Genomic DNA, 18,629 nt, shown 5'->3' on the forward strand with positions numbered 1-18,629 from the left:
TATGGAAAGAGGTAGTGTCTCTTTTATCTTTCTCTTTGCCTGTTTCATTATCTTTTTTATTTAATTGACCCAATATAGGTGGCCAGTAGGTAATAAAAGGACGTTTTATATCTATTACTCATTTTCAAGAAATGGAGGTTTTAAGAAGTTAAGGCTAGACCTCTGTCTGTCCTCATGTCTCTAAACCCACAGAGGCTCCTTGTCGAGATCATTTGTATTTATTATTTATTTGCTGGTACAGTTAATTTCATTTGCTTCAAATTATCTTTGTGATCTAGGCCACCTTTCAGATCCCAGAACTATGGTCAGCATAAATGAAGGGAATCAACGCATGAGATAGAACTAAAGTGAGAGTCATAGACTTTGGAAGCCAGAAGGATCTTGGAGTTCTCATTCAGTGATTGTCACGGGACATGAATCAGAATGATATGGGTACTTCTTTTTTTTTTTTTTTTTTTTTTTTCAATTTAAAATAACATACTGCTCTCTCCAGAGATTCTGATACACCGGCCCCATTCGCCCTCCCAGGGAAGGGCTTGGATGGCTTCCCCAACCATGGCCTTTCTTATCATTACTGAGGTTGTGAGGCACTATCATGGATAAGCATATATCCTAAACTGCAGGGGGTTTTTTGGGCAGAAGATGCAGATAATAATTTTTCCAGCTCAACCCCCTTGGTGAGACATTGACATCTGCCTTCACGGTTGTCATGTGAGCTTTTATTACTCCTTACTTCCTCCATTCCGCTAACCTTCTAGGTAGTTGGCTTGCCTCTAGCTTTCTCAGCCCTAGTTCAGCTTACATGTCGACACCAGAATAACCTTCCTGAAACCAAACCCTGCTCAGGCCCTTTCCTCCCCTACTCATTGATTACCTTTAATAATTCTCCTTTGCTTACAGATTTAACGTCCAAAGTACGGTTTCATCCTCAGCCCTCAGTTTTCCCTTTCTCTCAGTCTGCTCCCGCACACTAGTCATTCTGCAGATGCCATCAGCACCCTGGGCATTGAGTGCTTGCAATTCCCTCTGCCTAGAACTACTTCCCTTCTCTACCTGCCTGGTGAAATCCTTCCCATCCTGGAAAGCTCAAGTGCTGCTTTGTGAAACGTTACTTATCCCCTCAGTCTGAAAGGTGATCTCCCTTGTTTTTTGGGGTTGCTGTTGAAATTCTCTTCTTACTAGTTTGTGAGCTCTTTGATATAAGGACCATGTCTTCATTTTTATCTACTCAATACTTCCCTTATGCCATAAATATACACTTGTTGAATTAACAGTGATTTCAGTGAAGAGGGACTAGAAATCAGAAAGTTGGGTTTTTCCTTTTTTCACTCATTCTCATTTTGGTTGTTCCTAGCTACAGGACATAAGTATTCCTTATATGCTTTGTTATAGTTGAAGAAGGTCTCATTTATATGCTCCAGAGTCAGTTAATATTAGGGCCCAAGAAAGTAGCATTGAAGACAAATTTTACTTTGGTACGTAGACGCTATGGCCTGGGAAAAGGAAAACTGGATATCATGTGGCACAGCTGCTGATAAATCTGGCAGCTTACTGTCTGATCTCAGTTATCACAACTGGCTAAGATTGCACTTGGTTGTATTTAGCTTTTTTTTAGCTTTTTAATAAAATCATTTCTGTTATTGCCTCTTGACTGTACATGAGGAAAATACATATGGTTTGTGACTAGAACTCATACTCAGGAGCTCCCCATCAATCCCATATTCTCTTGAGAAAGAAAGGAAAAAAGAAGAGGATTACATTTACTTGCAAGTCCCTTAAGCCTGGGGAATGTGTAGGCTTGGTATGGTTTTCACAGCAACCATGGTTGAAACCATGTCGTATGGCATTTATTTCAGAATAAGAATTGTCATTTTCAGTCCCTTTTTGAAAGTTACTAAGATATGGGGGTGGTATGTTTTTGAAAAAGCTCTAGTATACTAAAGTCTACATCTCAGTCAGGAGTGAAATAATTGTCCTTTGAGACCTCATGTTCTGCCCTATCAATCTAAGACTAGTGTCATCCCCTCAATTAAACACAATAATGCATTAAGACCAACACATGAATGTTTCTGGTTGCTTTTTAATATTTTCTTTTGTCTTATGTGTGTTCTGCCACTGCACCTAATAGTCGTAAAAAAATGTCTTTGAGGCAATTTCTGTGGATGCTTTAACTGGCTGCATATCAGCATGGGACCACTAGAGGGCGGGCTCCCCCTAGTAACTAGCACAGTGGTGGGAAATACTGCTCAGATTTCCTGGTGGCAGGGGAGACACCTAAAAGCATAAATGAAGATTGTCAAGGGACATTGCATCTATGGAGTCTATAAACATGTACCCGATCCAAAGTTTGTTGGGAATGTAGAAGAACAGCTGTTTGGGTAGGTGGAAAATGAAGAACAGAATAATACTTTCTTCAGACTTTAATACTTAAATAAATCTTTGAATGGGGAATATACTTATTGATTTGAATGAACCCCCCCCCCCGCCCCAGTCCCACCAAAATAGGTGATTAATGGGCAGTAAAGAGGAGTGGTTATGAGCATGAATTTGGAAAGAGACAGACTGCCTTGGCACAGAATTTTACTCTGCCACTTACTGGCTTCTTGACTTGGACAAATTAACCCTTGTTTGCCTTGGTTTCCTCATATGCAAAATGAAGATAATAGTTCCTAATTTATAGAGTTGTTGTCAATAAAATAGGTTAAAAATTTAAGGTGCTTAGAACAAAGGCTGGCATATGGTAAATTCTCTGTTGGTACTGCTTCCACTACTGCTGCTTGGCTGGCTATCCTAATTCTGGCTATTAGGATTGCAATAACATGGTAAGTATAAGGGCAAAATGATGAGATCCTTTCCTTTTTTAAAAAATTAATTTTTATGGGGTTATAATTGACATATAACATTGTAAATGTTTAGGTGTACAAAATGTGATACATTTATTGCAATAATGTAGTGTTAGCTAACGCTTATGTAATTGTCATTTCTTTTTTGTGGTGAGAGCAACTAAGATCTAATCTCTTAGCAACTTGGAAGTTTGTAATATAATATTGTCTATACAGGCATACCTCATTTTATTGAACTTTGCTTTATTGCACTTTGCAGATACTATGTTTTTTACAGATTGAAGGTTTGTAGCAACACCTCATCGAGGAAATCTATCAGTGCCATTTTTCAATAGCATTTGCTCACTTTGTGTCTCTGTGTCATGTCCTGGTAATTCTCACAGTATTTCAAACTTTTTCATCATTATTATATTTGTTATGGTGATCTGTGATCTTTGATGTTACTACTATGACTTGCTGCAGGCTCAGATGATGGAAAACATTTTTTAGCAATAAAGTATTTTAAAATTAAGGTATGTATATTGTTTTTCAAGGCATAATACTACTGCACACTTAATAGACTACAGTGTAGTATAGACATAACTTCTCTATGCCTTGGGAAACCAAAAATTTGTGTGACTTGCTTTATTGCAATATTTGCTTTATTCTGGTAGTCTAGAACTGGACCTGTGATTTCTCCAAGGTATGCCTATAATGACTGTACTATGCATTAGATCTCCAGAACTTACCTACTGGTTGAAAGTTTGCATCTTTAAACTGCATCGCCCCAATTCCTCCACCTCCTAGCCTCTGGTAACCACCAGTCTACTCTCTGTTTCTATGAGTTTGGCTTTTTTAGATTCCACATATAAGTGGTATCATAAAATATAGTATTTGTCTTTCTCTGACTTTTCTCACCTAGCATAATAACCTCAAGGTCTCTCCACGTTATTGCAAATGGCAAGATTTCCTTCTTTCTTATGGCCAAATAATATTTTCTTGCATATGTATACCACATCTTCTTTATCCATTCGTTGCAAGTGGACCCTATGGTTGTTTCCATACCTTGCTATTGTGAATAATGCTGCAATAAACATGGGAGTGCATATATCTCTTCAATATCGTGTTTTCATTTCCTTTGGATATATACCCAGAAGTGGACTTGCTGGATCATATAGTAGTTCTATTTTTAATCTTTTGAGGAAACTCCGTACTGTCTTCCAGAGTGGCTGTACTAGTTTTCATCCCCTCCAAGAGGGTGCTAGGGTTCCCCTTGATCCACATCCTCACCAACACTTGTTATCTCTTCTTGTCTTCTTGATGATAACCGTTCTAATAGACGTGAGAAGATATCTCACTGTGGTTTTGATTTGCATTTCCCTGATGATTAGTGATGTTGAGTACGTTTTCATGGGAATGGGTCCCAAGCATCATTCTTGCCAGCCTGGGCCCCAACCCCAGGACTCAGAACAGTGTGAATTAGAAATGGTTTCTTTGTGGTCTTGAGTCACACTGAGTCAGTCAACTGCTTGTGACTCTAGAAAAATGATCTTTTGGCTATTTGTATGTCTTCTTAAGAAAAATGTCTGTTTAGTTCCTCTGCACATTTTAAAAATTGGATTGTTCTTGTTTGTTTTGTTATTGAGTTGTATGAGTTCTTTGTATATTTTAGATATTAACTTCTTATCTTCTTATCAGATATATGGTTTGCAAATATTTTCTCTTATTCCGTAGGTTGTCTTTTCTTTCTTTCTTTCTTTCTTTTTTGATTGTGTCTTGTGCTGTGCAGAAGCTTTTTAGCTTCATGTAGTCCCAATTCCTGATTTTTGCTTTCGTTGCTTGTGCTTTTGGTGTGATATCTAAAAAATTGTGGCTAAGACCGATGTCAAGGAGCTTCCTCCATATGTTTTCTTCCAGGAGTTTTATGGTATCACGTGTTAGTTTAAGTCTTTAATCTACTTTGAGTTAATTTGGGGGAGTGGTCTAAGATAGTGGTCCAATTTCATTTTTCTGCATGTGGTTATCCAGTTCTTGCAACACATAGTTTTGTTGAAAAGACTGTCCTTTCTCATTGAGTGTTCTCAGCTCCCTTGTCAAATATTAGTTGACTGTAAATGCAGGAGTTTATTTCTGCACCTCTATTTAGTTGCATTGGTCTATGTGTCTCTTTTTATGCTAGTTTTTTAATGTTTTAATTATGATAGCTTTGTAGTATAATTTGAAATTAGGAAGTGTGATGCCTCTGGCTTTGTTCTTTTTTCTCATGATTGCTTTGGTTATTACTTTTTTGTGGTCTTTTGTAGTTCCACACAAATCTTAGGATTATTTTTTCTACGTCTGTGAAAAATGCCATTGGAATTTTGATAGAGGTTGTATTGAATCTATAGCTGGCTTGAGTAGCATGGACATTTTAGCAATATTAATTCTTCCAGTCCAAGAACACAGGATATATTTCCATTTTTTTGTGCCTTTAGTTTCTTTCATCTAAGTTGTAGTTTTTGATATATAGAAATTTCACTTCCTTAGTTGAATTTATTCCTAAGTATTTTATCGTTTTTGATGTTATTGTGAATGGGATCATTTTCTTTATTTCTTTTTTGGTTGTTTCACTGTTATTATATAGAAAGGAGACTGATTTTTATGTGTTTAGTCTGTAACCTGCAACTTCACTAAATTGATTTATTAGTTCTACCAGTTTTTTGGTGGAGTTCTTAGGATTTTCTATATATAGGATCATATCATCTGCAGAGACAATTTTACTTCTTTCTGATTTGGATGACTTTTATTTCTTTTTCTTAACTTGATTCGTCTAACTAGGACTTGCAGTACTATGTTGAGTAGGAATGGTGAGAGTGGCCCCCCTTGCCTTGTTCTGAACTTAGAGGAAAAGCTTTCAATCTTTTATCACTGAGTATGATGTTAGTTGTGGTCCTGTCATATATGAACTTTATTGTGTTCAGGTATGTTCCTTCTCTACCCAATTTGTTGAGAGTTTTTATCGTGAAAGAATGTTGTAATTAGTCGAATGCTTTTTCTGTATCTATTGAGATGATCCTGTGATTTTTGCCTTTCATTTTATTAATGTGGTGTGTCACAGTTGTTAATTTTTGTATGTTGAACCATCCTTGTAATCCAGGGATGAACGCCACTTGATCATGGTGTATGTGCTGTTGAATTTGGCTTGTTAATTTTGTTGAGAATTTTTGTATCCATAGATAAGGAACATTGGCCTTTTCTTGTATCCTTATCTGGCGTTGGTATCAAGGTAATGCTGGCCTTGTAAAATGGGTTTGGTAGTGTTCCCTCCTCTTGAATTTGTGGGAAGAGTTTGGAAAGGATTGCTGTTAATTTTTAAAAACGTTAGGTAGAATTATTTAGTGAAACCATCTCGTCCTGACCTTTTCTTTGTTGGGAAGTTTGTGATTACTGATTCAGTATACTCACTTGTTATTGGTCTGTTCAGATTTTCTATTACTTCCTGCTTCAGTCTTGGTAGGCTATATGTTTCTAGGAATTTTTCTATTTTTCTAGGTTATCCAGTTTGTTGCTATGTAATTTTTCATAGTAGTCTCTCATGATCCTTTGTATTTCTGTAGTATCAGTTGTAATGTCCCTCATTTCATTTCTGATTTTATTTATTTGAGTCTTTTCTCTTTTTTTCTTAGTCTCGCTAAAGGTTTGTCAATTTTGTTTATCTTTTCAAAACACCAGCTCTTAGTCTTGTTGATCTTTTCTATTGTTTTTCTGGTCTCTGTTTCATTTATTTTCACTCTGACTTTAGTTATTTCATTCCTTCTACTAACTTTGGGCTTTGTTTTTCTTTTTCTAGTTTCTTGAGGTGTAAAGTGAATTGTTTATTTGAGGTCTTTCTTTTTTCTTAATGTAGGCATTTATTGCTAAAAACTTCCCTTTTAGAGCTGTTTTGGTAGCCTTGCATAGGTTTTGGTATGTTGTGTTTCCATTTTTGTTTGTTTCAAGATATTTTTTGATTTTCTTCTCTATTTCTTTGACCTATTGATTGTTCAGGAGTGTGTTAATTTCCATACATTTGTGCATTTTCCAGCTTTCCTTCTGTTATTGATTTCTAGTTTCATACGATTGTGTTTGGAGAAGGTACTTGGTATGATTTCAGCATTCTTAAATTTGCTAAGACTTGTTTTTTGGTCTAACAAATGATCTATTCTGGAGAATGTTCTGCACTTGAGAAGAATGTGTAGTCTGCTTTTGTTGGAAGGAATGTTCTGTATATGTCTATTATAGGTCCATTTAGTCTAAAGTAGGGTTGAAGTCCAATGTATCCTTTTGATTTTCTATCTGGTTAACCTATCCATTGTTGAAATTGGGGTATTGAAGTCTCCTACTATTATTGAATTGTCTGTTTCTCTCTTCAAATCTGTTAGTATTTGCTTAATATATTTAGGTGCTCTGATGTTGAATGCATATATGTTTATGATTGTTATGTCTTTTTGATCATTATATAATGACCTTCTTTGTTTCTTGTTACCATATTTGGCTTAACGTCTTATTTTGTCTGATATATGTATAGCCACCCCTACTTTCTTTTGGTTTCCACTTGTATGGAATATCTTTTCCATCCCTTCATTTAGCCTATGTGTGTTCTTAAAGCTGAAGTGAGTTTCTTATAGGCTACATATAGCTGAGTCTTTTTTTCTCAGCCACTCTGTGTCTTTTCATTGGAGAATTCAATCCATTTAGAGTAATTATTGATAGATAAGGACTTATTAATGCCATCTTTCTAATTGGTTTTTGTCTGTTTTGTAGTTCCCTTGTTCCTTTCTTCCTCTCTTGCTGCCTTCCTTTGTGAATTGATGATTTTCTTTAGTGGTATTCTTTGATCCTCTTCTCTTAATTTTTTGTGACTACTGTAGGTTTTTGCTTCAGGTTACCCTGAGGCTTACATAAAACATCATTTCCTTCCTTCCCTCCTTCCTTCTATCTATCTATCTATCTATCTATCTATCAATCATCTATCTATCTGTCACAGTGTTGTGTGCTGGTAACAATTTAACTTTGATTGCATACAAAAATTTCACCCTTTTATTCCCCCTTTTTATGTTTTTCATGTCACTATTTACCTCTTTTTTTTTTTTTTTTTTTTTTTTGCGGTATGCGGGCCTCTCACTGCTGTGGCCTCTCCCGTTGCGGAGCACAGGCTCCGGACGCGCAGGCCCAGCGGCCACGGCTCACGGGCCCAGCCGCTCCGCGGCATATGGGATCCTCCCAGACCGGGGCACGAACCCGTATCCCCTGCATCGGCAGGCGGACTCTCAACCACTGCGCCACCAGGGAGGCCCTACCTCTTTTTATATTGTGTGTCCATTAGCAAATTATTGTAGCTATAACTATTTTTAACACTTCTGTGTTTAACCTTTATACTAGAGTTAAGTGGTTAGCATACCACCATATCACAGTATTAGAATATCTGAATCTAACTATATACTTACTTGTATCAGTGTGTTGAATGTTTTTGTGTTACTAATTAGCATCCCTTCGTTGGTGCTTGAAGAACTCCTTTCAGCATTAATTACAAGGGAGTTCTAGTGGTGATGAACTCCCTCAACTTTTGTTTGTTAGGGAAAGACTTTTTCTCATTTCTGAATGACAACTTTGATAGGTAAAGCGTTCTTGATTGGCTGTTTCTTTCTTTCAGCACTTTGAATATATCATTCTATTATCTCCTGGCCTGCAAGGTCTCTGCTGACAAACTTACTTATAGCCTTATGGGGGTTTGTTTGTATGAGAGAAATATTTTTTCTCTTGTTGCTTTTGAAATTCTCTCTTTGTCTTTGATTTTCGACAGTTTTACTATAATGTGTCTTGGAGAAGATTGTTTTAGATTGAGATTTTGGGGTGACCTTTTGCCTCATGAATTTGGATGTCTAATCTCTTCCCAGGTTTGGAATATCTTTAGCCATTATTTCTTTAAACAGCTTCCTGTCCCTTTCTCTCTTTCTGCTCCTTCTGGTACTCTAATAACAGGTAGAATGTTTGTCTTAATGGTTTCCCATGAGTACTGCAGGCTTCTTTTCTTCCTTTTCATGCTTTTTTTTTTCTTCTTGCTCCTCTGATTGGATACTTTCAATTGATCTGTTGTCTTCATCACTATTCTTTATTCTGCTTGGTTAAGTCTGAAGTTGAAGCTCTCCATTGAATTCTTCAGTTCAGTCATTGTATTCTTCATCTCCAAAATTTCTGTTTGGTTCTTTTTTATGTTCTAGCTCTTTGTTGAACTTCTGATGTTTTTCTTGTTGTTTTTCTGATATCATCAAACTGTTTATCTGTGTTCTCTTATAGCTCTCTGAGCCATTTTCTTTTCTTTTCTTTTATTGCTTGCACCATATGGCATGTGGAATCTTAGTTCCCTGACCAGGGATCGAACCCATGCTCCCTGCAGTGGAAGCATGGAGTTTTAACCACTGGACCACCAGGGAAGTCCCTGAGCCTCTTTAGAACAATTATTTTAAATTCTCTGTCAGGTAATTCCTGGAACTCCATTTCTCTGGGGCAAGTTACTGGAGGTTTACTGTGTTCCTTTACATGTTTCCCTGGTTCTTGTTATCCTTGTAGCTTAGCATAGTTGTCTGAGTATCTGAGGAAGCAGTCACTTCTTCCAGACTTATGGACCAATTCTGGTAAGGGAAGACTTTCACCTGTGGGTGGGGGCATGCTGAAGCATGCTGTAACCCCAGGTCTAGTGATGCAAGGTGCCAAGTGCTGGGGTGTGTAGTTGCACTGGGTCAGGGTCAGGGTGAGAGCATGATGTGTTTTCTGTTCAGGCTGTTGGGGTCCACAGCATCAACAACTGTGTGGTCCTTAGCTCTGGCTCACTCAGGCCGGGGGGTAGGGAGGGGTACGGAGTGCGGGGCGAGCCTGCGGCGGCAGAGGCCAGCGTGACGTTGCACCAGCCTGAGGCGCGCCATGCGTTCTCCCGGGGAAGGTGTCCCTGGATCACGGGACCCTGGCAGTGGCGGGCTGCACAGGCTCCCCGGAAGGGAGGTGTGGAGAGTGACCTGTGCTCGCACACAGGCTTATTGGTGGCGGCAGCGGCAGCCTTAGCATCTCATGCCCATCTCTGGGGTCCGCGCTCTCGGGCTGGTGAGTGCCGGTCGGCACCGATCCTCTGTGCGGGAATCTCTCCGCTTTGCCCTCCGCACCCCTGTTGCTGCGCTCTCCTCCGCGGCTCCGAAGCTTCCCCCCTCCGCCACCCGCAGTTTCCGCCCGCGAAGGGGCTTCTAGTATGTGGAAACCTTTCCTCCTTCACGGCTCCCTCCCACTGGTGCAGGTTCCGTCCCTATTCTTTTGTCTCTATTCTTTTTTCTTTTGCCCTACCCAGGTACGTGGGGAGTTTCTTGCCTTTTGGGAGGTCTGAGGTCTTCTGCCAGCATTCAGAAGTGATCTGTAGGAGTTGTTCCACGTGTAGATGTATTTCTGATGTATTTGTGGGGAGGAAGGTGATCTCCGCATCTTACTCTTCCGCCATCTTCCCCTCCGGCCCTGAATATATTTCTTTATCTGCAGAAATAGACCCTGGAGAAAAAATATAAGAGGCTGCTGAGGCTGTTGCTTCTCCCAACCTCTGAAGCATAAGAGATCTAACACACAATGGGGCAAGAAGAACCACAAAATAAATTTGAGTATTTTTTCTCCTTTTAGTTTTGAAGAAGCATATTTAATTATGACTAAGATTTTTAAATATGAATTGATGATAGTTGTAGTTGTGCAGATTGAAGATGGTGATGGGGAGGAGGAGGATGAAGAAAGTGAACATGATTTTGGTGAAGAGGAAGGACATCAGTTCAAAGATTTCGGGTAGTAGAAACTTCTTTACTAAATGTAAACTGGGCCAAGAGAGGACACCAAGTATATAAAAAGTAAGATGAAAATGAAGAGAGTAATTTGGGAAGATTCTTTTAAGGGAAGAGAGAGAAGAAAGATACAGAAAAAACACTGGGGAAACAGCGTACCTGAGGCTCTGACTTTATCTTGTTTTATGTTCTACTCAAGTGACACAAATGGACTTGTATTACAAGAATATTAAAAAAAGCTTTTGAGGAATATACAGAATGAATGCAGAAATATATAATTTTAAAATTAATGTTTATCACCCCACCCAAACTTCAATGGGATCACGACGTACAATGGTCCTGAAAATCACATTTTTTTTAACTTAAAAAAATTTTTATTTATTTATTTATTTATGGCTGTGTTGAGTCTTCGTTGCTGCGTGTGGGCTTTCTCTAGTTGTGGCGAGCGCCGGCTACTCTTCGTTGTGGTCCACCGGCTTCTCATTGCAGTGGCTTCTGTTGCAGAGCACGGGCTCTAGGCACTCAGGCTTCAGTAGTTGTGGCATGTGGGGTCAGTAGTTGTAGCGCACGGGCTTAGTTGTTCCGTGGCATATGGGATCTTCCTGGACCAGAGCTCGAACCCGTGTCCTCTGCATTGGCAGGTGGATTCTTAACCACTGCGCCACCAGGGAAGTCTGAAAATTATGTAACAATATGTTTTGGAGATTTTTTCTGTCAATACATACATGTATACATGATTATTTTAATTGATATGTAGAATTTCATCATATGAATTCATCATGATTTAGAGTCTCTGCTACTGATGATACACATGCAAGTATTGGGTTCTAGGTGTTTTTTTTTTTTTTCTATTTCCATAATTGCTGCAAGAATATCCTGTTATTTCTACAGGCTCGATCTCTAGAATTGAAATTGTGGCAAATGTAATGCATTTAAAATTTTATAAATGTTCCTAAGTTGATCTGTCTAAAAGGCTTTCCACTTTACAGTTTGGCAGTAGCATTTATTTCCTCACTGAATATTTATTTCCCCTAAGCCTTGCTACACTACATATTTTCAATTTACTTTTTTTTTTTTTTGCGGCATGTGGGCCTCTCACTGTTGCGGCCTCTCCCGTTGCGGAGCACAGGCTCTGGACGCGCAGGCTCAGCGGCCATGGCTCACGGGCCTAGCCGCTCCGCGACATGTGGGATCCTCCCAGACCGGGGCACGAACCCGTGTCCCCTGCATCAGCAGGTGGACTCTCAACCACTGCGCCACCAGGGAAGCCCAATGCCATAATATTTTGGTCTGCATTTCTCCGAGCATGCTTTTTGTTAGTTTGTTTAATGGATTTTTGATAATTTCAGCAAATTTCCTGCTCAAATTTTTGCTCAGTTTTCAAATTGATTTTTGAAATTCTTTCTATAGTCTGGATATTAACATTGTAACAAGATTTTTCTTCCATGCGTTCCTTGTGTTTTAACATTACTTTTGTTGTATAGAAGCTTTGATTTTTATGTACTCATGTTATCCATTTGTAATGATTTTTGGGTTTTGAGTCTTGCTATAAAAAGCCTTTTCCTAATCCGAAAAAACCAAAAAAAAAAATTGTTTACATTTTATTTATTTATTTATTTATTTATTTATCAGTGAGCTCTAAAATTGATTTATTCAGGGGAAATCTTTAAGCTCTCTTCCAGATCTAAAATATTTTGGATGATCTCATCCTTAGTTTTCTCCTGGGTGGAATTAGCTTCCCTAGTTCTTGTGGCTGAGAAGAAGATAACCTATTTATCTTTCTTTTTATTTTAGTAGAAGGAGGCCAGCATTCCCAGCTGATACCTTGGGCCACTGCTATTTTTTCATGTCACTTCTTTTTTTTTTTGCGGTATGCGGGCCTCTCACTGTTGTGGCCTCCCCCGTTGCGGAGCACAGGCTCCGGATGCGCAGGCCCAGCGGCCATGGCTCACGGGCCCAGCCGCTCCGCGGCATATGGGATCCTCCCAGACCGGGGCACGAACCCGTATCCCCTGCATCGGCAGGCGGACTCTCAACCACTGCGCCACCAGGGAGGCCCTCATGTCACTTCTAAGTGCCTGTTTTATTGAAAGCTGTGTGGGTAAGTTATTAGCAAAAGTGGAACTCTCCTTGAATTATTTACCCAAACACCATTTATAAAGTTACTCTAAACTTTTTGTTATCATGATTTTCCCCAACATACCAATCCAGAATGCCTTCAGGGGCTTGGATTTAATATTCAGAGCTACATACTTGACCTTATATTCTTTGATGATGCTGCCTTGTGTCAGGGAATGAAAGATGGAATTTAGACCATATCTATACGTGTGAAGTTTGGTGACTGTAGTAAATCATTCCCCATTTTGGACCAGGACTTCAAAGGACTGCATCTTACTAGTAAAGAGTAACCAACAAAAAACAACTTTCAGATGGACTGTAGTCTGACTTTGAAAAGAAGAACAGCTGGAAGACTTGTTCTTTCTGATATCAAGACATTGTATAAAGTTATTATAGTTAAAGTAATATAGTATAGATACAAGTGTAAACAAATAGACCAGAGGAAAAGAATAGAGAGCTATGTTACAGATCTTCCATGAACTTTTTATATAAAACAGAAGGGGATAGTGCAGAGTTGTAGGGAAAGGACAGTTTTGTTCAATTAATGTGGTAGAGACCATTGATTATCCATATTTTAAGAACGAAATTGTTCTCCTGCCTTATATCGTACAAAACCAATGTAAGTTGGATTATCGGCCAAAATGTAAAAAGCAAATTAAAAACACTTTTTAGAAAATACATGGAGACTACATATTCATGACCCTGAGACAGGGAATGATTTCTTAAACAAGTCACCAAATGTGCTAGCCATTAAACAGAGTATCAACAAAGTATACTACATTAAAGTAAGAATTACTGTACAACAAAAATACCACTAAGAGTGAAAACAAAGCCACAGGATGATATTTGTAATGCATATAATTAATAAAGGGTTAGTGTACAGAATATAAAAACAATTCTTTCCAATGAATAGGAAAATACTGACAATACAACAGAAAAAATGGGCAAAGTCTTAAAGAGGCATTATAAAAAGGAAAAAATGAAATGTCTAATAAACATATAAAAATATGTTTAACTTCATTAGTTTTCAGGGAAATGCAAATTCAACTCACAATGAGATACCACTGCAAACATTCGAGTATGGCAATAAATAATTTTCAGGATTTTTAAAAAGGGAGGGACAGAATGACTTTGGTAATCCTGGTATTATTCTCATAAATGTTAGTTGGATATTAGGTGGTGAAATAGTTATGCAATCTGTTACAGATGACATACATGGTGTAACTATTTTCCTTTCAATTTTCACAAGAGGGGTCACCTGGAATTGCTGTCTTGTGGGCTGGAGAGCCTTCCAGTCCAACTGCTATTTTCCTTTTAATGACAACAAGACGTGGGCTCAGAGTGAAAGCCACTGTATGGGGATGGGGGCTCATCTGGCCACCATCAGCACAGAAGCTGAGCAGGTATGTTGAGAGGCTTACATCAGTTTCTCTGCTGGTTTGAATCTCTTTGCAGAGAAAGAGGAATTTCTATGATCTTCTATACCTCTGTGCCTTTGCTTCATCTCTTCCAGCTGCCTGGAAAGACTTTTCTTCCTCTCTCATTTTTCTTTACATGGCCAACTTCTTCTGGTCTTCCCAGATTTGATTCATGTGTTATTTTCTACAGAAAACTACCCTGACCACCTTCTCTGCTCCATCTTTCCTATTCTCGTTTGGAGATACTTCCGTGGTACTTTGTGCATCGTGTGACCATGGCACTTACTTACTTCAGTGTTCCAATGAGTCCTACTTTGTAGAGAGCTGGAGCCATGCCTTAAGCATCTTTGCATCTCCAATGGCCTGTGCAGTGCTAGGCACACTTAGATAGGTCCTGATAAATATTTCATGAGTAAGTAAATAAATGAATGGTTAATCAGGATTGATATAGCTTCTCAGAATAGAGCACAGGAAAAATAATTAAGAAGTATGGTTGTCATTCTCAATAAAAAAAAATCTCAAGGTAAATTCAATTTGAACTGAAATTTATTTCCTCAAATAATATATTTCCATATATGTACGATACCATGACTCAGATTCTATTCTTGGTTAGCAGGGTTTCCTGGAGGATTCTGTTTCCATGGCTTTGCAACTGTAGGTTCACCAGCTCCTGAATAAAATGGAGTTTAATGAAATACACAAACAATTGATAAAGGCAATTTTAAAAATAAAAGTTCCTAGAAATCCAATCCTATTAAGCACTGTGCTAAGTGATTTGCAAGTTGATCTCACTTAATCTTCACAGTGACTCTATGAAATAGTGGAGTCATCCCTTTTGGAGTTGAGAAAACTGGGATTTGGTGAAATTAAAGCACTTGTTAACATTATGGAATAAACGCCAGAGGCGGGCTGTGAAAACAGATCTGATGCCAATGCTTTTGTGCTTAACTAGTAATTTATTTGACTTCTTTCCTCTGCTCCTAACATAACAGCTATCACCTGATAAAGGCAAATATACTTATAAAAATTCACATTTTTATGCAGAATGTTATCACTCAATTTTTGGATAGACGATTTTCATATTTCCTGGGACTTACAGATGAGAACCTTGAAGGCCAGTGGCATTGGGTGGACAAGACACCATTTAACCCACAGATTGTGTGAGTATACTGACTGGGGCAAAAGAGCTTTATAGGCAAAGGTGAGAAGAAGACAGCAGGCAGAATTCATTTTGGGGTGGAGTATACCAATGTAAGAAAGCTTACTCAGAATAGAGCATTGTGTGTTGAGTAACCTCTATACTAGGAGACTACTACGCTTGTATTGGACAGTGCAACTCTAAATGTTTCACTAGGAGCATTTTCTCTGCCTTGTCCTCTGGCCTCTACCATACCCAACATGTATAGACACACACACACACACACACACACACACACACACACACATTTCAGATTCTGGCACGAGGGTGAACCCAACAACTACCAGAAAGAAAAATGTGTTGTCTTTGTTAATGACAAAGACAACTGGGCCTGGAATGATTTTCCTTGTGACTTTAAGACAAGTAGGATTTATAAGATACCTGGAGCAGCATTCAACAAGAAGCCTAGGAAGGGGTCCCTGTTATGAGGACAGAAAAGAAGAACCAATTAGACTAGGGAAGAATGTACATGCATCGTGGGAACAGAGAAAACATTCTCAGTCATAGCACATTTTCAGTCATTATGGCCTTAGTTATTCTTGTTTAATTCATTCAAGGTAATGTGCTTTTGTGTAGCGTTTTGGTGGAAAAAAATCGTATTTTTCTGTGAGAATCAATTTTCATTAACTTTGCTTTCTTGATAGTATTTCAAGGTATTTACTTTTCAGTTAGTGTGTATTGATTAACGTATCTAAGAGTAGCTTGAATGGTGAAATCTATAAGTCATTGTTTCCTCTGCTCCAATTCTTAGCTCTTAAAGTTCAAAGGTGGGATATTCCTACTGGTAGTGGTGTATCATTGTTTTTAACCCAAATATCACAAACTCTTTAAAGTTTTTAAGCAACATTTTTATTGTCTGATGCTTCATTTTCAGACTTCTTAATAGTATGCTATTAGATTGAAATTCCACGAGCAAAATATTTTCTGAATAACAGAATAGAATAGTTAGAATTATGGTATTGCCCAGGTAGAAAAAAAAGTCTATTTACCTTTTCAAAAATTTACTTCTTACTCCACTTTAAAAGTCTTCCCATAGTGGGGAGTCTCAAGCTGACTTAATTTCTTTTTGAGTGGAAAAGTCCCTTACAGGCCACCTTTACCAAACTCCTTTAATTCTATAGCTGTGGACACAAAACCCTTGGGAAGCCAAAGATCTCACCTTCACATGTCTAGTGTATGACAGAAACAGGACTATGGCCCAGATCTACCTTTCATAGCAAGTGAAATGTGTTCCTTTTGGTATTACGGGAGAGTTACTGGAGGTGCTGTGGCCTCTTGGCTGAAAGGTAATAGTTTTTAATTATTCTTGCAACATTTTATTAGTGTTTCTGTATTTTTAATTTGAATCAGAAAAAAATTATATTTTCAATCCATTTATGTAAATTGTTAGCATGCTTCTTTAGAGCTATAAAGCTGCAGTTCAAACTAGCAAGGAAATCATGGCTTTAACAACCTAAAGTTATGCGTTTGCGATGTGTGTAGTTTTAATTGTGAAGCAGTCATATCCAACATCAACGAAATAAGGCTGTCTTCGTACATATATTCATTTTGCTGATGTTTCCTGCATCCAAGCTAAAAAATTTCAAGCGACAGCTTTTTAACCTAACTTCCTTACCACTATTTTTTTTTTTTTTTTTTTTTGCGGTACGCGGGCCTCTCACCGCTGTGGGCTCTCCCGTTGCGGGGCACAGGCTGCGTATGCGCAGGCTCAGCGGCCATGGCTCACGGGCCCAGCCGCTCTGCGGCATGTGGGATCTTCCTGGACCAGGGCACGAACCCGTGTCCCCTGCATCGGCAGGCAGACTCTCAACCCCTGCGCCACCAGGGAAGCCCCTTACCACTATTTTTAAAAATAGTATTTATTCTGTAAATTAGTGATCTTGTAAGTTTGGAATATTAGCGTTTGATTGATTGATTGATTGTGTGCATGTTTGTGTGTGTCTGTGTTTAAAGCTGATACTTTTAACTGAAATAGCAACAAGTGACTTTAACTGTGTTAGCCATAAATTACATAGCACAAATCTACAAAACTTGTTGAAATAAATTTATGTAAATGATAATAGGCTTGTATAGTTAATATTATCCATTTTTCATTTGTATAAAACTGTATTTAAAGATTCAGTTGTCGATAAAATATGACCTGTTTGTGATTTTATACATCTGTGTCTACATCTATACCTCTAATCTATTTCTCCCGCTGCTGTTCATTTTTCATTCCCTCCATGGCTACCCTCACAGACCAAGTTACCATCTCTCTTACCTGGATTATTGCAATGGCCTTCTGATTGTTCTCCCTGTTTCCACACTTGGTCCCTTTCAGTCTATTCTCAAGTCTCATGGCACCTCTCCTAGTCTTCACAATTTCTTTAAGACAGCTGATAGTAATTTTATAAAAATAATTGCCTATTTCTTTAGGACATTGCAAGAGTCTTAGAACTTTGAAACACTTAAAAAATCTAAACACTTTTTATCTTTGAAAATGTAATGTATGTGTGCATTAAAAAGGCAAACAGTAAAAAACATTAATAAAAGTATAAGGTGAATCTCTCATCCACCCTGAACCCCTAAATGCCTCTTCAAAGTAACTATGATTATTGGTTTCTTATATGTATATCTATATATGTTTCTATTTCCCCCCATGCATTCACACATGCACATGCAAAAGCTACCTAGCTATGCCCCATCCAATTAACGATTTTAGGGCTATATTGTTGAGAAAGGAAAAGGGGGGTGGGAAGAGGAAGAAATAGGAGAGCAAGAAGAACATTTTACTTGATTCCTTATCACTTTTCTTTTAGGGACCCTTCAGGAAAATTTTTTTTGTGGCAATCTATAAGACCTATAAAATTCTTGAAGTTCAAGAATTCTTAAATTTCACCTCAATTTTTTTATTTGTTAAATTCAAGTAAAATTAAACTTAATGTTTTAAAAGACTCATCTGTTGTATGATTTCTAACTATATCAACTTGGGATTTGAATTTTTTTCACTTTCATCTTTATACAGTTGTGCTCTGTAGGAATTTCTAATAATAAATATGTATCATTTTTATAAGATGTAGTACAGTGATTTTTACTTTTAAAAAAATTGGGGACCCCAATGGTAATAGTATTTAAGTTGTAACAGTGGTTTATTTGGGGAATATGGTCTTGGGAATATGAATGATTAAATACTCTTTATTTTTTGCAACTTTTTGGGTTTTCTGGTGCCTAAGTATTTATGTAGTCCTATAAAATATGATATTTAAAA

General features: G+C 38.0%; 1 protein-coding gene across 1 annotated transcript; it reads left to right on the forward strand.

Annotated features, from left to right (window-relative positions):
* Positions 1 to 12,709: 12,709 nt before the first annotated feature.
* LOC309811985 (C-type lectin domain family 4 member D-like) lies at positions 12,710 to 16,015 on the forward strand (the record flags this gene model as incomplete). The annotated part of the gene is made up of 4 exons (XM_082635339.1): positions 12,710 to 12,749; positions 14,018 to 14,169; positions 15,229 to 15,344; positions 15,636 to 16,015. The coding sequence occupies 4 exons, from the start codon at positions 12,710 to 12,712 to the stop codon at positions 15,808 to 15,810; spliced, it is 483 nt and encodes a 160-aa protein (XP_082491465.1). The 3' UTR covers positions 15,811 to 16,015.
* Between the last annotated feature and the right edge of the window lie 2,614 nt (positions 16,016 to 18,629).

The sequence above is a fragment of the Mesoplodon mirus genome, assembly GCF_964341445.2.
Source record: "Mesoplodon mirus genome assembly, chromosome: 11".
In the NCBI taxonomy this organism is placed as follows: Eukaryota; Metazoa; Chordata; class Mammalia; order Artiodactyla; family Ziphiidae; genus Mesoplodon; species Mesoplodon mirus.